At 44.5% G+C, this 27,742-nt stretch overlaps 1 protein-coding gene across 2 annotated transcripts in view; it reads left to right on the forward strand.

Moving 5' to 3' along the window:
* The window catches only part of Zfand3 (zinc finger AN1-type containing 3), a 275,896-nt gene that overhangs the window by 240,416 nt on the left and 7,738 nt on the right, over positions 1 to 27,742 (forward strand). For both annotated transcript variants that reach the window (XM_063239404.1, XM_063239403.1), the window contains one exon: positions 10,791 to 10,958. In XM_063239404.1, coding sequence (XP_063095474.1) covers positions 10,791 to 10,958 — 168 coding nt within the window. The remainder of the gene's footprint in view (positions 1 to 10,790; positions 10,959 to 27,742) is intronic.

Raw genomic sequence — 27,742 nt, forward strand, 5'->3', positions numbered from 1 at the left:
TCATCAGTAGAAAGAAGTGGCTGTTTATAGCCACAGGTAATACCCAGGTGCTCTAATCAGTTACATAATTTTGTAAGGTAAATAAGGAGACCTCTTGGCCTCCTGGAACCACACAGCTGGTCGAAGACTTACTGCAAATTTTTGTGGAAGATTTAACTTTGGGGTGAGCCTTCTGAAAAACTAAGTAAAAACAGTATTGACCATCTTAGACACAATAGTATGAGTAAGCCAGGGTATATAGACACTTTAATGGATCTTTCAAAATTCTCATTCCTTGGGTGGTTGAAAATAAATGATAGTTAGTCTTACTTTGCTGGTAACAGTGGAAAAGATAGTCAAATACAAGAAGAAGAGTTTGAATCTTCATGGTCACAGACTGATTTGTAACCAAGAAATAAAAAACAAAGGACTAGGCATATGGCTTTATGTTGGGTTGCTTAATCTTGCTTTTCTGATTCGTCTCACTAATTGTTCCCTTATTTTGTACTCTGATCCAATAAATACAGTATTTTTTAAAATCAGTGCATTATAATGTGGTTGAACTCTGAAATATCCAAAGCAGGTTATAAAAAGACAAGATTATCTATTGAGGGTTGTTTGCCAGTTTCAGTGAGAACTGAAAAAACTGGGGAAAACTGTGGGGTTTAGCTGGACAGACAGGAGAGGCCTGCTGAGAAGAAGCTGAAACTGAGTGACGGTGGGTGGGCCGCATGCTTGCTGAAAAGGGTGACTGCGATCCCTGTTCTGGAGGTCCTGGTGTTGGCGTCCATAGGGTCAGCGTCGTGGTGGGGTGGTGACCGTGGGGCAGCAAATAGGGTTTTCCAGATCAGCCCAGAAAGTGGCCGATGGGTTTGTGGTTACCTACACTTGTCTGCCTTTTTGGCGGAGGAGACTGTCAGGATGGTTAGAAGAAAAATCCTTGGCAGATATCTTCTGCCTTCGGGGCCCATGTTTATTGCCTTTTATGACTTATTAAAAGAAATAAAAATTAAAATCTGGCTTTTCTTGTGCTCTTAGGGAACACTGTTTGTATCATCCTACAAAAAACAAATATCCAAGGATGGACTTTCTTCAAGTAACATCAGAGTATCTAAATCCATGAGTAAGCCCAAGATATGACAGTCAGCACATCAAAAAAGAAATGAATAAAAATGATTTTTATAAACTAAATACTGTGATTACAGTCCACAGACTCAGGGAGTTAGCAGGCATGGGGAAGAAAATGGTATGAGAAGTCTTATAAATAAACAGGATAATGAAAGTTAACTCAGCAGAGATGTACCTTTAAGAAACTGGTAATCATATTTGGACAAGAGGTTCCTTTGTGGAAGAGAGAGGAGTTTGTTTTTGTTTGCATACTTGGCCCAGGATCTATCTTCTTCCCGCTTTCCAGATGCAGCTGGGAGTTTATACACAGAAAGCAGCAGAAACTCATCTTAGAATGGTAAACTGCTTTTATGGGTAAGCAGAACCAGGATCTTTACATGTAACATTGGAACAAGGGCAGCATAATGATTAATAGCAAGGTCTCTAGCCAGACTTGACTCAAAGTCTTCTGTGGCCCTGTGACCCTGAACATTTGTCTTAGCCTGTGCCTCAGTTTCCTCATCCGCGAAATTCAGGTACTAATAGTACCTACTTAATAGCATTGTAAAAACTAAATGAGGTATTATGTGTAAAAGCCCATAGAAAGTGTGGTATCAAATAAGTGCTTTGTGTCAGCATTCATTATTGCAAGTATTACTGAAGGAATTATCTAAGAAACCTTCTTGTCATATTCACTTACTGTGATGAGTAGTCCTAAAAATGACCCTTAAAAATCTTATATGTGTTCGTATATATGAGGTTTTGAAATGACACAATTGTGGAAATGGAGGACAGATTAGTAGTTGCCAGAGTTGCCAGACTCCAAGCAGGGAGGAAGGGAAATAGGTTGGCGGTAAAAGGGCAGTACAGAAGATCCCTGTGGCGATGGAAACGTTAGCTATCTTGATGCTGCGTAAATCAGTCACCTGGTTTTGATAACTGTGCTAGCATTTTATAAGATACTGCCACCGGAGAAAACTGGGTGAACGAAGGATGCATCAGATCTTTCTGTGTTACTTCTTGCATAACTACTTGTTAACCTATCTGTCTCAGTACATTTAATAAAGATAATAAAAGGCTAAAATATTCCTGATAGAGAAAAATTGACAGTGGAAAAGCCATGTGTGTATCCCAAAAGACATGACTGTTGACATTTAGTGAGATACACCAGAATGCAAGAGGGTGCCAGGGTGGGGGATTGAATCAGGGTCAAACAGGAAGGATAAACAGTACATTTTTGCTAGTCATGCATGATGGAGCACACCTGTGATCCCAGCAGTCAACGAGGAAGGAGGATCGCTACAAGTTCAAGGCCAGCCTAGCTCCAAAGTGAGTGGTTCAAAGCTAACCTGACTGCATAGTGAAAATTTGTATCACAAAGACAAGAAAAAAAGTACATCTTTATTTCCCTAAAAGTCTAGCAAACCCGTGTTCTCCAGATGTATTTGGTCCTTAGACTCAGAGATAGTCTATATTTAGTTGGTAATTTTTTGGTAAAGGGAAAAATACAAGCAACAATTTATATACAAATGATGTTCCGAGGATAAGCCTAACTGAAAAGAATGTAAGACTAACAGATGTAAGCTAAAAATCATATATAACTCTGAAGTTCAGAAGGTACCATTTCTGCTCCCCCACTTTTGGTGGTATTGGGAATGAACCCAGGACTTCCACACCAATGAGTGTCAGGCTTTTTTTATTTTTACCCTATTATTAGCTGTGTATATATTCCAGATTAGAGTGTTTTGGTTATTCACAGCTTATTTTTGGATGGTTTAGGACAGTGGGGAACCTGTGGTGCACATGCCACAGCATGCTGTTTGTTGTCTCTGAGAGCTCTAAAATGCTCACCATCACCAGCTTAGGGGCAGATATGGAGAAGAGAGTTTAAAGACTATGGCAGAGTATCAAGAATTTTTGATTCTGAATGGAGTGTACACAGGTGTTTATTGTTTTTATTTTGAAGAAAAACAAAACAGAACAAAGCAGATTAAAACAACAATACAGGCAACACAGGATATCAAAACAAGACAACAGGAAATCAACAGTGGCTACCATAATGTTTCTTGTTCTCTTCAAAATAGCTGTCCATGCCTTCACACAGATTGAAGTCAAGTAATAGAAAACAGACTAAAACCAATCAAAACAAAGAATAAAAGCATTGTTGAACTTCAAAACAAGATGATGGAAAATCACCAGTGGCTACCATAATGTCTCCTTTTTTTCAAAATGACTATTCATACCTTTACACCACAGATGTTTATTCTGTATTTTTTGGGCCTTTTCAAAATAAAAAGTTGGGGCTGGGGATTTAGCTCAGTGGCATAAACGCCTGCCTTGCAAGCAGGCAGTCGTGAGTTCGATCTCTGGTACCGATAAAAAGGAAAAAGACAAAAATAAATAAATAAAATAAAAAGTTGGCTGAAGAACAATTTGCTCCTCCCTAAGGCTAGTAAGGCAGAGATGTCCTCTTGTAACACTTGAATTCATCATCATGATTCTCCTGCTTGAAGGCCTTTGATGAATTCATACCTACTTATTTCTGGTATCAAGATGTAAGGGGAGGGCGGGACGGGACGGGATGGGGACGGGGACGGGGACAAGGATTGGCCAGGAGACATATCTCTGGGATAAATGTTCTGGGTCCTGTACTTCAGGAATGAGAGAGCAAAATGGGCTGTGCAGAAATGGGGACCCTAATCCCAGCCTTTGAAACATACCTCGGGGCATGTGGGTACTTGTCTCTGAAGGGCGTGAGTTACCATGAGCCATGACTTCTGTGTGTGTTGCTTGTTTGCAGTCTGCCATCAGGTCAAAATGGTTTTGCAGAAGCACTTTTGCATTGGGCCTGGGAGGACCAAAATGAGTCAGTCAGATGGTAGCAGCTCCCAGAGTTCTGGTGCCCTGATGTTTCTTGAGCACACTGAGAAGGGCGGAGGCCCCCAAACTCAGGTGGATTCTCAAGGTCCTTGGTCTTACTGACTAGGGACTCTCCAGTCTGTCCATCTAGTGCTCTGTGCAGGGAGAAGAGATCGGGGTTTGGTTTTAGTCTTGAGATTTGGAAGGAAGATGAGGCCTCCCTCAAGCATTGTCATGGAACACACAATTAAGGATTCCTCCCTAAAGAGGAGACCTCAGCTTGCCCCAGGTAGGTTCTTGACCTAGCAATACCAGAAACCATTTCAGGATGCTTCCATGAGAATCATAGGCAAATTTTATTAGAGCCAAAGAAGTTACACACTCAGAGAGAAAGGATGTTTGAGGGGAGGAAGACAGTGTTTGAGGGTTGAGGTATACTGTGGTCTGGGGATATCCCTCAGGATGGATGACCTAAGTTATCTTTTGAGTTGCGTAACATTAGCCTAGTGCCTAGCCTGCTGTCTATTCGTGGGCTTTAGCAGGATATGACTTGATCAGATAATTGAAAATGTAAGTCGTTTGAATGATGTGTTTAAAGTTTGTGGAGCTATGTTATCCAGTTAGTGGCATTTCTCTGAAGGTGGAATTCTGGAATTTGTGCTTTATAGATCCCAGAGAAAGACACAGGCCCAGTATGTAGATGAATATAGCATCTTTAAAGTCTTGTGAATGGGCCAGGGATTTAGCTCAGGTCAAAATGGTAATAGCTAAGCACAAGGTTGTGAATTCGATCCCTGGTACCAAAAAAAAAAAAAAAGTCTTAGGAATTTAGGAGTGAAGCTTCTGGAAGGAAAACAGGCCTAGCAAGGGAGAGGCATTGCAGCTTGGGTAACTAATTATGTCTTGAGGCTGCAGTTTTCTCAAAATTACTATTTCTGTGTCTCCTTTCTACTACCTATCTTTATTTTTTGTATCCTCTCTCAATATTTAATAGGAAAGAAGAGAGGCAGAGAAAATAATTTGAGGGCAGAGGATGGGTTTGAAAGAAAGGAGGGGGACTAATCCTTAGGCATTAGTATACTACCTGGCAGAGTGTAAACCACTGACTTTAAATGGTGCTGCTTAGGACTTGGTACCCTAGGTGTATTGCAATCTAGATTTATCTTCATACCAAATGAGGAGGACAACATTCCCCACAAAATTTTAATGATCAGCCTCTAGAACCTCATTTTCTTTCCATGTTAATGGGGGGTTTTTTGGTTTTGTTTTAACATTGTTATTCCAAAATTATTCTGGGGTCATTAAGACGATAAGAAAGGAAGGGGAGATCCCAGTTGAATAAAGTTGGGGGGTGTAATGGGTAATGAGGGTATTTTCTGTCCTTGAAGTGTTTTTGTGGCACACAAAATAAAATGGCAGGATCATTCCAAAAGCAAAGCATGAGGAGAAGCACAAGGAAAAGCACCTGTAAAAAGGCTTTCCAAGTGTCTTTCATCAGTTTTTCCAAAGAGAGTGGTGGTTTTCTTTTGCAGACAGAGGTTTTCACAGTTTAAGTGCCTTTTAAATGACCAGCGAGAGGCAGCAGTGATGTGCGAGGGCTCATTAATTATTGCTCTTACTGATGTTTGCACAGGCTGTTGGACTGACTGTAAATGTCAGTCTGTCAGGAGACTGTGATAGGTTCTGAAAAACTGATTGAGGACCTCAAAAGCTGTCATAGAGCTTGAGATTAAACAGATTCATCTTTCTTCCGCAGAAGTAAGGGGAGGTGGGTGGAGGGGTAGAAGGAGGCTCTCTTCTCGTGCTCCTCCCGCTCCCCTGTTCTGTGCAGGGTGTTGGTTTCTGCCAGGCACAGAGCGGGCTGAGGTGTCAGCAGGCCACAGCCTGGTTAGCGGCCCAGGTGTGCGCAGGCTGCTCACTGCACAGTGACAGGAGATGAAGAGAGGCTGGGATTCAACTCCGACAGGCCTGACACAGTGTGTTTGGAAATTTCTAGGAGAGAATATGAGTAATAAAGACAAGAACAGTGACAGCAAGGAACAAATGTGAATTTCTGTCAAAGACCAAACAGAATTTTAGAAGAAGTCGCTCTGTTTATTATTTGCAGTCAAGCTTTCCAGTTAAACGTGTTCTTGTATTGAAAGTCTCAATACTTTCTGCAGTTGGCTAGGAACACATAATGAAGAATTTCTCTTCAGAAGAGTATGTTTTCAAAATCATTGTATTTGTTCTCTGTCACAAATTAAGCAATGATTACCTTCAGACAAAGCCAGCTGATAGGTAGACTGGGTTTTCTTAAGATTTTCTTATCTCATTTAATCACATGGTCCTTGGTCACATTTTCCTCTGACCAGAGGATCTGATGTGGGATCCTTGTCCTCTTGGCAAACACTGGCAGGGAAAGAAAGGTCTGCAGACCTGGCAAGGAGTGTGTCAGCTTTGTGTGGATACAGCCAGACTAGATCATGTTCTAAAGAGAACGCATAGGAGGGGGAAAAATCTGCTTTGTTGGCTCTTTAGGAAGGACCTTAATTAGAAGTCACTCTCAACTCCTGGGGTGGGAGCAGTTTATAGCTTGCCACTACAGCTCCTCCTGCTGCTAATGAGCATGCTCCTTGCAAGGACTTGTTTCTTCTGACAGTTAAAGCTTCGTAGAAGAGTTATTTCTGTTCACCTTGCTCCACATTTAACCCTTACTAACCAAGTTTAGAATGTGCAAGTAGGTTAATTAGTTCTCTGTCACTGTTAAGGAAATTGAACCTACCTCAGGGTATAGAAATAATATTTGTGAGCAAAAAGTAAATAATCATAGTTTAGTTCATTCCAATATGGACAGTAGATGGTTTCCTTAGTGTTAACCAGTTTGGATCTTTTCTTTCTGATACTTTTTTTTAATAATTGATACAGAATTTATGATTGAATAGTTGAATTATTTAGTTCATTATTATGTCATTAGAATTCCTGTCCTGGACATCTGTTTCTGGTATTTAAGGCAGCTCACTTCCCCGACACAAGATTTCATTAAATAATTAGCAGAGGAGATGTAAATTTCTTATGCAGACATGATGATGCTCCTATAGACTGCTATTTATTTCATTAACTTCCAATTAAAACTCTAAGATGACTTGTGAGAAAATGCCAATGGACGATTTGCCTTCACCAAGAAGTTATATGCAACAGTTACTTTTCTGCATGGCTGATTTGGAAACTGGCAAATAATTTCGGGGCTGAATTCCCCTCCCCCTTCATATTCCAGAGTTTAAAAGTTGTGGATTGCTGTAATGTCTAAGAATAGTTCCTTGATCCCGATCTCTGATCTCTCTCTCTCTCTCTCTCTCTCTCTCTCTCTCTCTCTCTCTCTCACACACACATACTTACTTAAAAATAGTACCCTGTGTTAGACATTTTGTCTGTCTGTCTTGGTATAGAACATTCTAGGATAGCTTCTCACAATTCTTCGTTTCATGAATCCTTTGGTTGTAGACTTGGACAGGTGCTGGGCATTGACTCAGAGGACCAGCTAGAGCTCAGTGGTGTCCTTTAGGACGGCCAATGCAGTGTGATCAGAAGCCTCCCTTTGGACCCATTATTTTGGGAATTTCCCATACCCACTACCTAGCAGAACAAACAACTCAGTACTATTGATGTTAATGTGGAATGGATCAAGGATAATCTCATCAAAGAACCATAGATTGATTCTTTAGTGTTGTTATTGATATTTGTTGATTAGATAAGGTGGGGGAAAAGCGGTCACTACTGGGCAGCCTCTTAACTGTTGGTCAGCTCATTAAAGCACTTGTTTGGTTGTGGTTTTGTAAATATGAACTGTGTTTCCCAATCATTGGGAATCATACAGTGAAAAAAGTTGTCATGTACCTTTCCTTGTTTATTTGAAAGTGGTTAGCTGTAGTTCATGTTGCAGGGGTCCCCCGTTTTTCCTTCCTCCTACTTCCTTTTCCCCTCCCGCTCCCTTCCCATGCAGCCTTATTGATACCTGAAGTTAAATTGTCTTCTGCTTGCAGCAAAGGTCTGCTTTAAAAATGTTTGCAGGTAAACAGTACATTTGACAGTTTAGACCAGACTTGGGAAGGTGGGAAAGTCAGCTGCATTTCTGTACACAATTGTTTCTATCAGAAGTGTGAGTGAGAGCCTCAGCATCTGAGTGCCCTCTTTTATGTTAGGTGTGCTGGCACCATGCCACAGTCCTCTAGATTTTGATAGTGTTAATAATAAAAATCCCTCTACCCCAGGCTATAGGATACAGTGATATCTCAGTTCATGAACTTAATTTTTTTCTATAGTTTTGGGAAAAAATGATCCCATTTGTGTTTGTATGGGAAAGATGGCTGTGGTCGTGTTGGTCACTCATATAGAATTTGCAAACAAAAACGGAATTTTGCCAAATGCTTCTTTTTGTCAACTGTATTGTATGCAAACAAAAGTGTTGGTGAACCGAGATACCTCTGTAATTTTCTTACAAGGATGCTTCAGATTTAGAGCCCTGTCTCAGAACAGATACCTTCTGTTGTTGTTGTGGCTTTTACTCAAGAATTTTTTGTTACACAAAAAAGTATGTCTAAATAGTTGTATTAATACAGGTAGTGCCATTGCGGGTTTGTGGAAAAGGACCCCCAGGAGAGCAGCATGGCTCACATAAGATGAATTGTTTGGCAGACTGCTTATGATTTACATTTAGATTGTTACTGTCTCCTAGAAGAAGAGGAAGGGGCCCAGCCTGTCTGGCTGCTTCAGTGGCCACAGGGCTGGGGTCTGGACAGTTGCACTCAGCAGAGCTGGGAAATAGGTTGAGCTTGCTTTCAAATGTTTTCATCAAAGTCCTTATCTGGTTGGTTTATATTGGGGAAAATGTCATGTAGGGCTGCAGGAATTAAATGAGATGAGAAATGAAGTTTGCAATTGCTAAGAGTAGTGCAGGGCATCTCTATGCCAGTGCACAGGGTGGTAGGATTGGGTCTGAGAACAGACTGCCCCTCTCTGTTGGAACTAGGGATGATCTTAGGTGAAGTGTGCCATCCTTCGCACATTGGGAGGGTAGGGAACGGCAGTGCAGACAGCCAGCACTAAGACGCGTGCAGTGTGCTGAGGCCACCTGACATAGAGAAGCAGGGCTGCCTAGCAGATCAGCCATTCAGGAAATGCTTACTGCATTGTAGTCGTAGAGGGCACATTGCTGAACAAAGCAGGTGAGTTTCTAGCTCTTTTAGAGCTCCCATTCTCCTAAGAGGTTACATTAAGGGACAAACTGCAGAGGAAAGTAAGGCAGGAGGTAGGGTGGGTAGGTGGAGTGATCCGGAAGACTTCCACTGAAACTGGCTTTGAGGCAAAGACTTAAAGGGAGTAGGGATGTAGCTCCACAGACAGCACCTGTTTGGCAGGCACAAGGTTGTCCTGAGTTCAGTTCCTGGTACGAAGAAAAAGGTGTTGGGGGAGTGTCACATGAACCTGGGTGATGTGTGTTTCAGAGAGCGGAACAGAGGGTGCAGAGCTCCAGATACAGGCAACAGGAGGCTAGTGTAGATGGAGCCTAGGGAGACAGAGAGGAGAGGAGGGCACATTATGCAAGGTCTTTTACTCTGAGAGGGAGCTGTTGGAGGGTTTTAAGCAGGAAAGTGATTCTAACATGGGATCTCTTGGCTGCTTTATGGAAAGACTGTGAGGGACAAAAGGTGAACAGGGCGCCAGCAAAGAGGCTTTTGTGCTAGGCTGGATGAGATGGTGATGGCTTAGATTATTGCAGGGGTGTTGAAGAGCTGACAAGTGGTTAGATCAGGATTATTTTCAAGACTGCTTTCCCACTGTCTTGTGCTAGCTGTTCAGGAGTACAGCATCCCCCACTCCCAAGTACTCCCCATTTATTTGAAACCAGTTGTTTGTAGCCTTCTTGTTATTTGAACTTCATTGCATTTTAGCTACTTTTTTGAGGCTAAAAGACACGAACTGCCATACATCTCCTTCTCCTGCCATTGTGGTACAGCTCCTGGTGTGGGGCTTCAGTTGCTGCCTGTGTGACACTCAATGGAGGCCATGGGACAAACGGGTGCTCCTTCATGATAACTTTGGGCTTACTTTTGATAGTGGAGCCTTAGTTTTATGTGTTTAAAAATAGAAACACCTGTAATATTCATAGAAAAGATTGTATCTCCTGACAAACACTGGCTTTGAATATGGCATTGTGCTAAGCACAGAAGTGTAAGTATGTGTTACAGTCTCTTCTCTGAAAGAATTACAGTCCACTCGAGGACAAGCACATACCCAAGAAGAGGTAAACAGCTGAATGTAAGTAGTAAACAGGTAGGAGCCGAAGAAGGGGCTCAGATAGAGGATCCCACTTCCAGCTGGAATGGGGTCCTTATGACAACTTAGCTATTTGTAAAAACAACAGCAACCCAGAACTGATTTGGAGAGTATTTCCACCCTCCTCTCCTCTCCTCTCCTCTCCTCTCCTCTCCTCTCCTCTCCTCCCCTCTCCCCTCCCCTCCCCTCCCCTCCCCTCCCCAGGCCTGATTTGTTAGAAGGTGTCTGCTTGTCATAGATTATACATTATAAACCTGACAGGACATAGGCTCTCTTGCTGGGTGTGGTGGCACACACCTGTAATCCCAGTGTTTGGGAGGCTGAGGCTGAGCATTGCTGTGAGTTCAAGTCCAGCCTGAACTACATACAGAGACTCTATTTTAAAAAACCAAAAATAGAACAAACCTGGCTTCTTGCTCACATAGGTCTAGTTCCTCCTAGACCAGAGTGGTGCATGGCAGTGTATTAAATTGCTTGTGCTTGCCAAGCCAAGAACTAGTAGTGATCTCTCGATGTGTTGTTTTGATCAGATTCACAGTCTGAGAATGAGGCTTCTCCTGTGAAACGGCCACGACTACTGGAGAGTACCGAGCGGTCTGAGGACACCAGCCGGTCCAAACAGAAGAGTCGACGTCGGTGCTTCCAGTGCCAAACCAAACTGGAGCTGGTGCAGCAGGAATTGGGATCGTGTCGCTGTGGTAAGCATCTCCCCAGAGGCACGATGGAGACGTCCTTAACGCCTACCCAGCAGGACTTTGCAAGCTATCCCTGAGGTGCTGGCGTCCTGCCCTCCCTCCCCAGCACCTCCTATAGACTGTGGGGTTAGGGCTTTGGAGAGCAGGACTGCAGCTTCTTGCCTCAAAACACCCCCATTTCCTCTTCTCGTCTCCCGCAGACCAAAAGAAAAATAGTTTCCTAACTACTCTTCCACATACTGAGCTATTTTGTCACTACTTGCTGCGTTTAGCTTCTCTTTACCTCTTACTGGTTTCTTCTGTTCATTGTTTTAAAAATTTCCCAAATCAGCAAATGTGGGTTATGTACCATAAATTTTAGATATTAAGTTAATTTTGAAGGAACTTCTTACTAGTAATGATAAATAGAAGAATTTTCTTTATATGTCCTTTAAGGTGTGATAAGCAAATTGTTTTCTTTGACTCTTAATTCAGTCAGTGAGTTAACACCTTGAATTGCCATCAAAGTAACCTTTTCTTCTTAGTTTGCCAGTATAATACCACCTCTTAGGATGGCTGCAGAAAAGGTGCAATTCCTAAAACTTTATGCCTACCCATGGTGGAACAAAACTTAGAATTTCTTCATTCCTCTTGACCACATATATCACATCATACAGGGGTTAAAATTGTGTAACTGTGTTATTTTAGGCTGATGCACATTTGTCTGGTTGCTGATTTGACTTCCTGATTTTAGAGTGTCATTATAAAATTGGTCCATGGAATAGAACTGTCATCATCAGGCTGACTTTGAATCTGGCTTTAACCTGTGAGAATCTGGTCTCTCTCATCCCTGGATGTTAGACACCCTTAGACACCCTTGTGCACCTCTAGGATGGCCATGGACAACCTCCACGTGTGGTGGTGGTAAACTCCCTGGAAAGTTTTAACAGCCAGCCGTAACGCTGCTTCTGTCCTTCAGTTACCTGCCCTTTTGGAAATGAGTAGGGGGTTGCTAGCTTCTCATGGAAACTAAATTGAAATGCCTGTTCCAGGGAGGGCCGCGTGCCTGTCTATTACACTGTGGTGTGTGTGACTCCGCAAGGTTAGAGAACATGTAGGAACAGGGAGCAGGATGGCGGGTGTCTAGAGAAGTAGGATGCTTAGGACATTCGGGAATGCTCCTAAATGCTTATGGAAAAGTGGAAAAGTGTAAAGCTAAGTGGTGGGAGCAGAGTGCCAGCGGTTTTTAGCAGGGTTTGTGCATGGGGTGTGCCCCATGAGTCAGAACTTCATGCTTAGGCTGTTTTAGCCAAGCTGACAAGGTAATTTAAATTCCTGGATAGATAGCTCTAAGGCCTGATGGTAACCAACATTGCCCTGTACAGAAGAGTCTAATCCTTTGAGGTCTGCAAATTATCATATCCATGTTCATGAATTATTGGAGAATTTCAACAGTACAGTTTGTTAGCAGTCCTGTGAAACCTACCTGGACCTATTACCTGTTGCCTTTATAATAACATAGGCTTTTGGTTATTGCTCCTCAGAACTGTATGATTTTTCTCTACCTTACATTGTTTCTTTTCTTGAATGTAGCTGAATCCCGGATATCTGAATCACAGGATTTGCCATAGCAGAACGAGCAATTGGTCCATCAGGTGTACTGTCTTGCCTGGCAGTGCTAATGCTTCCTCTCGTGTCAGGCTTGCAGAAGGAATTCACAGGTTAGCATTGAGATCCTGAGGTGATGTAACCCAGCGCCCCAGTTTACCCTTCAGCTTTTCTCTAGTTTCCCGAGGTCTTGGCACCCTACTGAACAGTTCCAGAAGCAGTTGTTCGATGACTTCTTGTGCCTTTAGTGAAATCAGCTTTTTGACTATCAAACTAGCGTGGTTACTTCAGTATGCTTTCATCTTTTGGGGCAGGAAGCCATTGGTTTGCCACAGAACTGTGTTCTTTTTCAGTTATCTAATGCTTGGTCCAGTTGTGTCCAATTCTGAGAGTTTATGTAAAGGAAAATGGGCTTTTTTGTTGAAGAAGAAAACTGAGTTTTCTGCAGGTGGAGCTGTCCTAGAGCAAGACCTGAGAGTTGAGTTTGTCTTAAAACATGGGGCGGGCAAAGGACTGAGTTAGCTGCCACACTTTAAACAAATGAAGGACAGCAGTGGGCACACACAGCCAGGACCGCCTTTGACAGCTGGTGTTACATTCCTCCTGTGTGCCTGCTTGAGTCTGTCTAGGAGAGAGGAGTTGTATGGCTGTGTCCTTGAGGATGCGTGAAGTGTTGGGCAGACATCTAGCAGCCCTGAAAGGTTTTGGGTGAAGAGGGGACCACCGTAATTTACTGTCGAAAGTGAAGTCTCAGGAAGGTAGTTTGAACTCAAACAGAACACTTCTTCACTGCAGAAAATCTTTTTTTTATACAGATCCGCAATCTTTTCTTCCATTCCCCTTCCACTCTGTACAGGTTATTAACTGCTGACAAGAAATTCACATCTCATAAATAATGCTTAAGAGCCATTGCTATATAAATTGAATGTGTTATGAATTGTGATGGGCCTTTTTGTAGCATTCTATGCCTAAAGCAGGAAGAACAGAGGATGTCATTTTCATTAATTCCTAATGAGGTGCCAATTAAAGGCAGGGAAGATGCTCCGAAGGGAAGGGTGGCCAAGCTCCCCTGAATCCTCCGCCTGGGGCTGTCATCCGAGCACTGCCAGTGCAGCCTCCTCTAGAAATTCCATTAAGTTGCAGTCTCATCGAGAGCACACACAGACACATTCAGCTTCCCTTTGATCTTCAAAAGAGCAATTTGTAAGGCGAGTTCTGAGCCTTCTCACATAGGGAACAGCCATAGGTGATAGGAATTGTTAATTGCCAGGACACTCCATGGGCTTCTGTGAGGAGGTGAATTTTGAAGATGAGTTCTTCTCTTCCTCACTGTGACTAGATAACCTTTACATCAACAATACCAGAGTAACACCCTTTTTCTGTGGAATCTTTCAGGGTGCCAATTAGAAAAGGCATGCAGTGAGGCTGGCATGATACCCTGCATGCTAAGCATCTTCAGCAGTTTAACTTCTCAAGCTAGAAAACAGTTGCATAAAATGGATTTATTTGTTTCATTTTTCCCTTATGAGCAGACTAATCAGCTCCTTTTCCTCGCAAGAGTCCTGTCTCCTGCAGTGTATGAGAGGATGCTCGTCTGCCATGTGGCCGTGCTTGTCAGACCTGGCCGCACCACAGCCCCATGAGTGCTGTCCTCTCTCAGCAGACCTTGAGTGATACACACAGCATGGGTGCTACTTCTGGGAGCCACAGAATTAATTTTTAAAACTAGTCCAAGAGCTTTGCATAAGTTTTTGCATATTTTCAGTTGTTGGTAACTTAACTGAATGTAAATGGATATGCTTCTTTTGGGGACAATAGGCTTTTACTAACCTCATGAGTAATCTGACTGTATTGTTTTCCAGATAAGTTTCAGTTAGAAATCCAGTGATAGGGGGCTGGCGATTTAGCTCAGCAGCATAAGAACCTGCCTTGCAAGCAGGCGGTCGTGAGTTCGATCCCCGGTACCAATAAAAAGTTAAAAAAAGTTAAAAAAAAAAAAAAGAAGAAGAAGAAGAAGAAGAAGAAGAAATCCAGTGATGCCTGCAGCTGGAGCCTGTGGAGTAATTTATTATTTTCAAGTACTTCAGTGGTCATCTCTGCCCTGTCATTCATTATCAGACCAAATGCAGGAAACATTTATGAAATGATTGTACTTAAAGTTTTTTGCTAAGTTTTGTGAGAAATATAGGAGCTAGAGGACAGAATCAGCATAGAAAGACTCTTTTGTGATTGTTCCCTTGCCAACCTTGAAAAATGTCAGTCCTTTTAACGTTCAGTCTTGTGTTTTAGTGCTTAAAGTACCAGGTGTGTGCTAGTATCTCATTGAGGCATATTGATTTCTGGTGATTTTGGACATCTTTTTCTTACAATTTTTGATTAGGACTCTGTTCACCTTTCAAGTATTTCACCTTTTTTTTTTCCTTTAAACCAAAAGACTTACAGGAATGTCATTTTAACAATATACTAGCTCATAAAGTCTCTATTTATCTTCTTTAATTTCTCAGCTGTGTTTTATATTTTTCACTATCTTTTATTAAACACATCCCAAAGTATTTTAGTTTTTTATTATATTATACATGGACTTTAAACTTTTTATTATCAGGTTGTTTGCTACCTCTTAGAAATAGTTGATTTAAAAAAAAAAGAAGTAGTTGGTTTTTGTTTATAACTATTTATCCTGGCTAAATTTAGTTCCAGATTGATTAGGATTTTTTCCAGGTATAACCACATTGCCTGCAGCTGTAAGCAGCTGTGTTCCTTTTCAGTCTATGTCCTTTTTCTCTCTTGGCCTTTTGTGCCTCTCCTGATGTTGAACAGAAGTTTGAAACGTCGTCGTCTTTCTTTCATTTAGGTTGAAAGCCTTCGGTGTTTCACTGCCACTGTAGTTGAGTGTAGGTTTCCTCAGTTGTCCCTCACCCTGGCAAATCTGAATACATTCTAAGAAAATATGAGTGAGAAACCTTCAAACACATTCTACAAAAACAGATGATTTCTTTAGCCCAGGCTAAGCTGCCATGTGCCCTGTGAAAGGTCCACAATGCTGGAGCTTTGCCTTCCCACAGATTCCTTTCTGTTGACAGTCGAGGCGTCTGCCTGTCTTCATAGGCCTGTGTCCCATGTTGGTCTGGGTGAAGTGGGAAGCCCTCTGATCTGAGAGCGGCTCTCTTCTCTTCAAACCAGCATCCTGAGAGAGACACCAGGTGCTATTGGAGGCTCTTTTGCCTGGAGGTGACCAAAGCAAGCCCCACTGAGAAGGGTGCTGTTTCAGTGAAATGCAAAAGTCTGTGACAGGGTAAAACCAGATAGTACCATCCTTTTTTTTTTTAAATGAGGAAACCAAGATCAGAGAAGTGATTCCTCTTCTGGGTCATGCCTGTGTGCTAAATAGTGGCTTTCTGGGCAGCCTGGATCTAATGCTGAGAGCCAGCTCAGGAGTTTCGGACCAGCATGACCACTTGGGGCAATGTCTTCCCCTTCCTCCCTTGCACATAAATGTTACCCCAGCAACTGTGCCTCTCTGTCCCATCTTAACCTCACCATGTCCATGAACCCCAGCGTATCTTGTTCTGAAGTACCCATGTTGGTCTCTTCTCCGTGTTAATATGTCTGAGCCCTGTATTCAGCCTCCAAAACTGTTCAGCATTTGGAACCCATGTGTGGCCCCTTTGTAGCCAAACATTGCAGTTATGGGTAGGTCTCCATCCTTTTTTTTTTTTTTTCTTTTTCTTTTTTATCAGTACCAGGGATCGAACTCACGACTGCCTGCTTGCAAGGCAGGCACTTATGCCGCTGAGCTAAATCCCCAGCCCCCAGTCTCCATCCTTGATAGCACTGGCTGGCACATGCTTTTCCCTCCCATACCTCACTTGGAAGATCTCGGGGGCCAGAATCATATGTTCTGTAGCTTCTCTGCAGTAGTACATGGCCTCTGATGTTGACCCACTGAGTGTTGATTAGTGTCACAGAAGAAAAAATTAAAAGTCAAAAGAAATGTGGTGTTCTCGTGAGCCTGCTGGTTGTCACCAGGGGAGAACCCTTCAGGAATAGTGTTTGACGGCAGGCCAGCCACAGTTGAGTGGGAAAACTCATGAGCACCTCAAGGTGTATTTGCAGCTTGGGAGTTTCCTGATGCAGTATAAGGCTGCTGAAAGAATAATACCTATGGAGAGAACATTACTGAGTTTTTATTGGTGCAAGTAAAATATAAGGAAAGTATAAGATAGGTCGTATATACTACCAGATAGGGTGGTGCTACTTAATTACAATTATTTGATACATCTGGTTTTAATTAAACTGAACTTTAGGGAAAGGTATATTTGTATATTAATAAAACCTCTGCCTCAAGGAGGTCTCAAAGACTGCAGCACTGCAGACTTACTGTATGTGACCCCTTTAGCCTCTCACTATAACCTTAAAAACTTGCTACTCTTTGGCTTAGAATGCCAGCACTTAAGGCACCTCCAGAGTCATCTTCTGGTGCCATCCCCATAGGCGTCACTGTAGACACCGCATGGTCAGTGCACATGGGGTGACCCAGCTGCAAGGTCCATTCCCAGCATGAAGAAAGAATGCTGGGCAGCCAGGACTGGCGAGGAGCCTCCTGAAACAGTCTGCTGCCAGTCCTCTTCTGTAGGCCTGTTTTTCCGGATTGGAGCCCACAGCTTACTCTTCCCCAGCACCTCTTCCCCACATTGCAAGTCTATTCCTAGGGAGTAAAGACTTGGTGTTGGGACAGCACAGACCATTTCCTCTAGGAGCACCGGATTAGTTTCATAGTTTGTCTCCATGTTTTCTGTCAGCGGGCCTCAGAAAATCTGGGAGTCTTTTTAAACAGAACATCTTCATCTAGTGATCTCCTCTGATACTGCTGCAAGTCCTCTCTTCCACAGTGTCTCTGCCCACACCGAACTTCTCTGTCTACCTGTGTTTATTTCCCCCCCAGGCCCAGGCATGCAGAGTAGGGGCCGAATTATGGCATTCTCTCTCCAGCTGAAGTGCCTGTTGTACAGTGACGCTTAGTAAATGTTCGAGCGGACTGAGAGCGCTGCATCACTGCAGTGAGGAGCCTTTTGAGTGCAGGAAAAGATTGTTCGCTTCACTGAGCACCTACTATAGTCTCAGTGCCTTCCCTTGTATTTGACCCTTATAAAAGTATTTTTGAACAAATGGCATTTTTAGGTGTTTTTTTTTTTTTTTTTTTTTTTTTTGGTGGGTATGTATGTGATCAGTTGATTCCAGTGCTGGGGATTGCATACTGAGCTCTACCCTGGCCCCTTTTAAATTTTTTTTATATTGAGACAAGATCTTGCTAAATTGCCCAGGCTGGGCTCAAACTTGTGATTCTCCTGCCTCATTCTCCACAATGCTGGTTACTGGTTTGCAGCATGATTCCCTACCAGTACTGCTTTTTTTTTTTTTTTTTTTTTTTTTTTTTTTTTTTTTTTTTTTTTTGGTCTTTTTCCTTTTTATCGGTACTGGGGATCGAACTCACGAATACCTGCTTTACAAGGCAGGCACTTATGCCGCTGAGCTAAATCCCCAGCCCCCAGTACCGCTATTTTTACAAAGTGAAAACTCTGACTTTGAAGTAACTGAGGCACAAAACGGGATGTGAGCTCAGGAGCCCACCATGTATTCATGGCCCAGGCTGCCCCACCAAGTACCCTAAACAGCAAAATGACTGTGCTGCAGCTGTGAGGAGCGTGGCTCTGGCCTCGTCACTCGCCCGTTTCAGAGATGCTTGTTGTTGATTAGCAGGTAGGAAAAAAATGTATGTAATCCCCTATTTGAAATAGGGCTGAGGAGCCACCCTGCAGCACTGCTTGTGGTTATGGCCCTGTGCCACTTGTTACCACATCTAGGCGAGATGCTCCCTGAGGATAGGGTCCACAGCATTGCCACCTTTTTTTTTTTTTTTAATAAATAACTGGATTGGTGGGGGTAACCAGGGATCAAACTCATGACTGCGTGCTTGCAAGGCAGGCACTTACGTCCCTGAGCTACATCCCCAGCCCCCTCATAGCCATCTTTTTGTCTCCTGGAAGATTTGAGACACCATGGCAATGGAGTTTCATTCTTACTGAAGTGTACATTTGTTTTCTCCTGAAGGCAAATTCCTGTCCTCCTGCTCTGAGGAAACTTGTCTCATCTAGGATATGCAGTTGACTTCTCCTTGATTCCCTAGTTTAGTACACACTGCTGATTGTATTGATTTTATTTGAGGTTGATTTCTTTCTTTGCTTCTTGTGACCTTCAGCTGTTTTCTTCTGTGCATCTCTAGTTGTCTTTAAAGGTAGCAGGCAGGAACGATTGACTTCTTTTTTTCCTTCTGCTCCCCCCAGCCTCTAGAGCAGAGCGCTGTAAACAGGGTATAGATGGCCAATAAACACTTCTGACTCTTTGGGCCTGATAGCTGCTTTCCTTGCTGGTCTGACAGCCCAACACTGGAGTCTGAACCTTTTGTCAGATGCGATTTCTATAGCACCTTTCCTCTGAGAAGATTGGTATCGACAAAGTTTGTTTTGCTTCTGGATAAGCAGGCCAAGGGTCTTAGAGACAATCCTGCTCACTAGCTCCTGGGGCCTGGAGATGCAGGCTCCAAGGCTGCCTCGTCACTTCACGTGTCACTGTCTCATTGCTGGTGCAGAGGCCGTGTAAAAGTTGTATGGCAAAGAGCGATGATCTGCGCTGATGCCAGGGTGACAGGAGGGGCGCCTGCAGTGGGAGCACTGCTGTCTTTCAGGGAACAGGTGTGGGGAAGGCGCTGATCTGCTCGTTGGCGCTCATGTGGTGGCTGGTATTACGAAGCACCAGAAGTGTTCTGTTCTGAGATACTGGGATTTTACCAGAGCAAGGTCTCTGGGATAGGAACCCATGAAGAGCAGAACAGGTGGCGCTTTCCCGGAGGCCAGGGCTACACAGTGAGACCCTGTCTTAACCAAAAGGGCGGGGTGGGTGGAGATGGGGAGAACACATCTGAAGCCAGACAGTAATGGTTTCTAGTTGCCCCTGCTCACCCCGCTCACCAGGTGGCTGGAAGCAGACACACTGCAGGGCCAGTCTCCTGGAGGAGAAGGTCAGCTGTGGACAGTAGACGTTCTGTCATTGCTAAATGCAAGCTCCTTGTGCTTACAGTGACTCAGCGGCTAACTAAAATCATTTCTTCTTTCTGTAAAACTACTGAGTTGTAGAAGAGAAAGGACTAAAACCAAGAGTCCCAAATTTTTTGGATACTATAAACAACAGAAGAGGTAGGGACCGGGGGTTTAGCTCAGCTGCGTAAGTGGCTGCTTGGCAAACGCAAGGTCATGAGTTCAATCCCCGGCATACACACACACACACACACACACACACACACACACACACACCAACAACAACAACAACAAAACAAAAAAACAAAAAACAGAAGAGGTATAACAGATAACTTTGTGTAGGAGCTTTCTGAGGCAGAAAGCCAGCCAGTGTGGCTGGAGCAGGAGGACAGCTGGGGGTTCTTAGGCCTTTGCAAGGAGTTGATTATTATTCTAAATGTAGTGGGAAGGCATTGAAGGGTTTTAAAGCAGAGAAGTGACATGATCTGATTTACATTTTTAAAATACCCCTCCCCCTGGGAGAGAGGCAGAAATGCTTGTGTATGCATAGACTCTCAAGAATACATAAAAACTGGTGGCAGTGGTGCTTGGCCTCTGCGGAGGGTGAGAGAGAATGAGAAGAGAGACTGACTTCCTGCTGGATATTAGTTTATACAGTTTGAATTTTACTATATCCATATATTCCATTATTATATTCAAAGAGGAATTAACAAACATGACACGAGTACATCTTGGGTCAGTTGTCCTCAGAATAAACGCAGTAATCCCAGAAGCCCGCTCTGTGCTGCCCGGGGAGTACCTGGAGAGCAGCCAGGCCAGAAGCAGGGCGCTCGCAAGCCCTGGGGCCGCCAGCAGCCTCACTGCCCCTGGCCTGCTGGCCTGCTGGCCTGCTGACACGGGTTCTTTACTTAGCCATTTTCTTTTTTTTTTTTTTTTTTTTTTTTTAAACGAAGAACAAATTTTATTTTAAAAATAGATCTCCGTAACAATGAAATACCAAAAGCTGGTTATTATAATAGAAAAACAAAAGATCCTCTCTTTTGTACAATGACTATTACACATTTTGGGTTTCATTGCTTCCACGGTTCTTATTACTTTTTTGGAAGAGAGTAAAACCAAATGTGACATAACAGAACAGAATCGGTCAAGTCAAAAGGGTGGACATAATAGATAATGTGAAAACATAATACAAGGTGATCAACAATGGTTACCATAATGCCTCCCACTATCTCTAATAGAATTGCCTGTATCGGTAGTTATAATACAATTGAACAAAACAGTAAAGAATAAAAGCGACAAAACCAAAACATTGGAGACATTGTAGGTCTTCAAAAGTAGATAAAAGTCAACGAGAATGGGCGTTATAATGAATCTCATTATCTTCACAGCTGATGCCTAAACTTTCGAACCTGATACTATCCAGCAAAACAGAATAGGGGAACATCAGTTAAAAACCAGATGGTGAGAGTAATACAGGGCTTTAAATCGAGGTAATGGAAAGTCAAAGTGGGTTACTATAATATATCCTGCTATTTTTTTTCCTTTAATTAAAAGGATAAAAATAAAAAAGTAAATAATGGAGTGGAGATTGAGATAAAAGAAGGCATAACAACGAAACAGCACAGATCAAAACATAACCATTTAAGCAGAATAGTGTTTCACCACCAGATAATCCTGACCTAAAAGTAGTTACCATATTGTCTCTTTCCTTGAAATCCTTGAGTACAACTTCGTATACTGTAGCATTAAGTATATCAAAACAATGTAGAACCATTTAAGAGAATGACAGTATTACAGAGTATTTCGAATCGACTAACAGAAAATGAACAATGGTTTCTGTATAATCTCCTTGACTTTAAAAGGTTTTTGCTTATACTATCGTACATAATAAAATCCAGTAAGATACACCCTATTTAGACCATTGGAGACAGAAGGACAAAAGCTAGATGAGACTTCAAAACAAGATGATACTAAATCAGTATTACCTATTAAGATGTCATTTTCTCCAAAATAGCTGTTCCGATCATCCAATCTTCTCTGTCTCATTTCTGTTGAGCTCTTATTCTGTCAGTAGCTGTCAGTTTGTCTTCTTCACTTTGTTCTCTGCTCCATTCGTTGTGGCCTCCACTATTTCTGAATTCTTTGTATTTTTGTTTTTTTAGAATATCCTGCAATACTCTCTGTAGAGTTGAATTGGTGGTTGCAAATTCCCCCAGTTCCTCTTTATCCTGGAAGCACCTTGTTTTTCCATCAATTTCCAGGGACAGTTGTGCAGGATATCTCAATCTTGGCTGGAGATTATTATCTTTCAAAGCTTGAATTATTTCCCCCCACGCTCTTCGTGATTTGATGGTTTGTGCAGAGAAATCTGCTGTAATTCTGATGGGTGTTCCCTTGTAAGTGGTCTGTTTCTTGTCTCTGACAGCTTTTAATATTCTGTTCTTGTATTGAATTTCTGGAATTTTTATTATTATATGCCTGGGTGTAGTTCTGTTTGGGTTGTAGGTGGCTGGGGTCCTGTATGCCTCATACATCTGAGTATCTTTACCTTTTGCTAAATTAGGAAAATTCTCCTGGATTATTTCTGTGAGTAGCTTTTGTAGTTCACTTGTTTGTGTCCCTACTTCTTCTTTTATGTTCTTAATCCTTAAGTTATGGATCCTCTTATCATCTTCTTGTTTTTGTATTATTGCTGTTTGTTTCTTTGTTATTTTTAAGAAGTTTTTCATTTCATTCTCCCATATTACAAGTCTGCCCTCCAGTTCAGATAGTCTGTCCTTAGTTTCTTTCAAGCTGTTATGCCAGTCTTCGATAGACTTCTTAGTATCTTGGTAGTCCCTTTGAACCTGCTTCACGTATTCTATGCTTTCTCTGTTTTCTCCATCAAACAATTCTCCCCTTTTTTTCTGTTCTTCCATTCCACCACCTGTTTTTTCTTGGGTGGTACTTAGCATTTCTCTAACTATTCTGCCTACTTCTAGCTTCAGGTCGTTGATAACTTCATTCCTGAATTGGTCTATGAGGCTCTCTATATGGCGCCTTATGTGTATTGGTGCGGTGTCTGCTATTGCCTGATTCTCAGAATTGGGGGCCGAGGAGCCTTTCTTGTTGCTGCCTCTTCCCATGCTGCCTCTTCTTCTCTGTTCCTTATATATGCAAGCTTATATAAGAGGCCCAGCTTCTCTCCCAGTCAGCCACAGCCTGATCGAATTGCGCCAGTTAGGTGTTCCCGCTCACCGCTGCGCACCAGGGAGTTACGGACCAGGCAGCCTACGCGTCTCCCCTCCCGGCCACCGTCAGGCTCTGGGATCTGGGTTGGGACAGCCTACGGGATCCGCCAGCAGCGTCACGCAGGCCAGGCACTTTTCACCAATCCCGCCCGAGAGGGGGATGTGTGGCTGGAGTCGCCACCGCGCCCTGCTCCCGCAGGACTGCTGGGGCCCAGGAAGTCCGCTGGAGTCAAACTGTGGCTCAAACTGTGGCGGAGTGTCAGTCTCCCTCACTCACCTCGCCACAAGTCAGAACATGCCTCCCTGCCCGTCCTGTTTTCGACTCCGTTCGCAGACTCCCGCTCCCAGAGTTTCCGCGCGTCTCTCTCCTTGCTGAGCCGATGTAGAGGCAGCCAGCCACCGCGCAGCGGGAAACCCAAATCGCGGCTTCCAATGGCGCGGGGTCCAGCCTCGGAGCAAGGCTTTTCTGTTCCTGTTTTAGCACCAGGACTGCATTCCAAGTTGGTTTCTCTCAGCCGAGTTCGTTCCTGAGTCAGCAGAGCATAAATCCACCAGCTTATGTCTCTTTAGTCCGCACCATACCTGGCTTCTGAGCCTAGTTTTTCAGAGAGCCTCCGGCAGTTGCTGTTATCTGTCCGCCATGTTCTCCCGGTACTTAGCCATTTTCAGCCTCCAGTCACTGAATGTTGTTAGATTTGTGGGCCAGCTTATTCCTGTCCCAGGACTTTAGCATGTATTGCAGACCAAGGCAGATTCAGGACATCACGTAGAGGTGAATGTACTATGGGAGAAAAAGCAAGAGGGAGGCTGCGTTTGACCGGAACGCTGGTGGTGGATATTTTCCCACTGGCCAGGGCAGGGAAGGTGGAGAGAGGAGCCAGTGCAGGGGTTGAGGGGATGCAGACACTGTTTTCAATGTGTTACGACTGAAGAATGTGTTATGATTGAAATTCTTACTGTCCAGTTGCAGGTGAGGTGTTTGTCAAGTAGGCAGTTGGATAAAGGAGTTTGGGTTTGAGGGAGTTTATGGTTGGAAATACAAATTTAGGAGCCATCACCATTGAGATTTTATATGAAGCCTTGGACCTGGAGTGTGAAGATGAATGTGTAAGACCGTCCTACCCGAGGTGACTTCTAGAGAAGCCAGGAGGGGTCTCAGGAGCAGCGGTGGGTTGGGGGAGAACGTCAGGAGGGATACTGCGGAGGCTGGAGGAGAAGGCCACCAAGTGTGGGGAAGGTGGCCAGATGCCATTGAGAGGTCAGGGTGAGGACACTGGCTCTGGCCATTGAGCTCTTACTGGCCTTGTCTTGCTCCCTAGGGTTCAGAGAATGCAGTGTCTTTGTAACTAACTTCCTATTCATTTAACCAAAATATTTTGAGTGAACAAAGCTAGAATCTAGGCATAAGGGATATGTGATAAATTATAAAAATATTTTCCTGGAGTTTATGTAGTATCAGGAAGACAAATTGAATGAGAAAATTACTCGTGAACATAAAATTGCGATTATGACTGTTCTTGAAGTCCAGGATGGCATGCAGGCACAAGGTAGGGCCTAGTCTGAGGTCTAGGAAGCGACAGGGAGGCAGAGGCCTGCTGCATACGGGAGCTCAATGAGCAGGCCGGAGTGTGGAGAGCACGGAGTAGAAAGAGGGCCAGGGCAGAGGGGAGCGGGAGAAGCAGCCCAGTGTGCTCGTGCTGCAGCGGGGCCGTCTTCATTAGCATCTGTGGGAAACCACTACAGGGTTAAGCGGGCATGTGGCCATCTTGCATGGACGGGGTCTGACTCACCGTGGCAGCCGTGAGGAAGGTGGGCTTGATGTGGGATGACCACCTAGAGAAGGTGTTGCAGCTGCCTCGGCAGAAAGGCTGGTGACTTGGATGAGGTGGCGGCAGTAGAGATGGGAAGAAGAGAGTGATTTACAGGATTCGGTGACTGAATGTGAAGAGAAGAAGGTGACAGTGGTGGCTCCCGGCATGTGGCATGAGCGGCTGACTGCAGAGCGGCCCAGTTCTTCTGGAATAGGGAAAGCAGGTTGTCAGGGAAGTAGCAGGTGTCCTGCTTTAGACCTCTCCAGACCCTGGGACAGTGAGGATAGATGGTTCAGTGTGGAGCCAGGGCGCTCCGCAGAGAGACCAGCTGCAGGACTGTTTGCATATACAGTTCAGACTTTTCTTTTATTTATTTATTTATTTATTTATTTATTTTTAAAATTTATTTTATTTTATTTTATTTTTTTTGTCTTTTTCGTTTTTATCGGTACCAGGGATCGAACTCACGACTGCCTGCTTGCAAGGCAGGCGCTTATGCCGCTGAGCTAAATCCCCAGCCCCTAGTTCAGACTTTTCGTAAGTCTTGGAGATTGTTGGGTAGGCAAAAAGAGGGCCAACCACTAAATAGCTCTGACTTTTCAAGGACAGGACATAAATTGCTGTCAGAGAAGGAGAAGGAAGAAACGCTAAGTGGGTGTCCCAGAGCCCAGGGGTGGCACCTGGGCTGGTGCTCATATGGGTTCTTCAACTTAGCCATTTTCAGCCTCCGTTCATCGAGGGTGGTTAGATTGGTAGCCATTCGGTGCATTCCACGTATGTAAGACCCTGTACACCTTCCCAGCAAGTGAAGTGGGCTAGGGTGTGGGGTTAGCTCCTTCCAGACACAGCGTGTGGGTCACACACAGGCCCGCTGCTTCAGTGAAGGTTTAACTAGCATCTGCAGTAGGACTTCAGATTTGAGCTCATGTCTGAAGGCAGAATATTCTTCTGCACTGAGTAAGCCTCTTCCCCGCTAGAGGTGATGCGTTTAAATAAACTTGAAACACCAAGAATCCAGAGACCAGCTCTCCCTTACTCTTCCCTCCACCCCAGTAATTGGACATCAGAAATTGTGGGAATTGGGGTTTTAAAGCTCAGATTTTGTGACAATCGAGAAAAGCATGTTTACAGCCTGGAACTCCTCAGAATGCCCTGTTTGAGTTACTGTGAAAACAAAGCACATAGAGAGACTTCATTCACGAAAGCGGCACATGAGCCAAGTGCACGCCATGCTGGCGCGCGGTCTGCAGCCCCTTCCTTCCCCTCCCTCATCCTCACCCTCGCGCCCGGCCGGCATCTTAGGGAAGCAGCCGCAGGCTTCTCCACACACCAGGATGTGACCGACTTGGAAACGCGCCGTGCCTTTGCTTCTGAGAGGGGCTGACAGGATTCTCCGAAGGACCTCTGGAGGCCCCACGAGGGCAGAGGAGCTGCTCTCTGCTGTCCGTGGAAAGCTGTCACCTGAGCACTGAATTTTTCCCAGACTGCTGTGTATAGTAGTCTTCATATATTTAAACCAGGTTTCCCTAAAAGGTGCGTGTCTTCCACAGAAATCTTCACTGAGCTTGTCACTTAGCATACATTTATAGTCTGTAAAAGCAGGGTTGTGCACAGGGAGACAGGAAACTTAGGCACACATGTTCAGAACAAGATTCCAGAATCATTCTCCTTTTTGGCAGAGACTTCTGGACGGAGAAGGGCAAGAGAGTCGTAGTGGGTAGAGGCAGGTGGGCAGGGCAAGCCTAGTGGGGGGAGGGGAACCAGGCAGCCAGGTGGGTCAGTGTCTGCCTGAGGGTGAGTACCGCCGAGAGGATTCACCCAGGAACCCGCAGGCTTCTGTAAGTGGGAGCCTCACAGGCATCACTATCTTTAATGCCCATAATAACCCCAAGCTTCACAGTGCACAGCTGAGGCTCTAAAGGGTTAAACGGCTGTGCCTCAGCCACACAGCTGTCACTGCAGCTGGAGCTGAGTCCTGGCTCAGGGTCGGAAGTACACAGTCACTTCTGCATTATCCTGGGGAGCCTTAAGGGACTTGGCATGGCAGCAGGGTGGACTGGGTTCCATGTCTCTCCAGGTGTCCACCTGTCATCTGTGTGCCCCCCGGGGGCCCCTGGGTGTGGAAGCAAAGGCCAGAAGCAAAAGAGTGTGAAATATTTTCAGAGACTGCTCCAGAGAGAAAGGCGTGGCATCCCCCCCCCCAGTCTTGCTCCCTGGCTGCATCGCCCCCTGGCTGCATCCCATGCCACATGGGTTTTCTATGAAGTGGATGAGCGGGCTCTTCCCTCAGAGGTGCTCACAGGGATGGGCGAAGAGGCTGCACTTCCCGGGGAGTCTTGTGGCTGGAGGCTGGCAGCCACCTGGCCCCAGGTCGTGCCCTCTGGGGCAGCTTTGCGGCTGCTTTGTAGACAATTGCTCCATTTGAAAAGATAATCTTCTAAAGGACAAAGAAATGGTGAAAGGTGGCCATGGAAATCAGGAGCCTGCTGAAACGGAGGCTGAGATCACCTGAAAACCAGAGCCTTACTCCAACCAGGCTCTCTGCCTGACAGCCACCCAGATTGGTCACTTGCTACTGTCGCTTGTCTTAGGCCGCCTCCTGCCTGCTTTGCAATGCCCCTCTAACTGTGTCACTCTTCCTTGAAGCCGAGCCACATAGGTTACTAGGGAAAGCTGCGTCCCAAACCACCCCAGCCACCAAGAGATCCATGCCGCTTGCTTTCAGCTACCAAAAAGAAGTGGTGTGTGAAAGAACAAGGTATCATCGTGAGGCAGAAATGGCCCTGAGCCCTTCCGAGTTTTTGAATGTGTTCATCTCTAGATGGAACAGCCTGGCATAACGGATGGAGCCAGCTGCCTTCCCCTGTGCGCCCGGTTAAAGGGCTTGCTGCGGGAGGGTTCTCACAAGTCACGGCCTCTTCACAGTGCAGGTACCCTGTTCCTCCATCCCTCCCCCGGGGGCAAAAATAGGCCTGCCTCGGTGAAGGCAAGTGTGTGCTGTGGGAGGCTTGTTCTGTCAGGTGCAGGAGGGCTGCCTCCGGGTGACAGAAGGGGCTGTCACTGAGATC

Source organism: Cavia porcellus, unplaced genomic scaffold (genome assembly GCF_034190915.1).
Source record: "Cavia porcellus strain 051 isolate PalLab524CR breed Dunkin Hartley unplaced genomic scaffold, mCavPor4.1 scaffold_28, whole genome shotgun sequence".
NCBI classification, from domain to species: domain Eukaryota; kingdom Metazoa; phylum Chordata; class Mammalia; order Rodentia; family Caviidae; genus Cavia; species Cavia porcellus.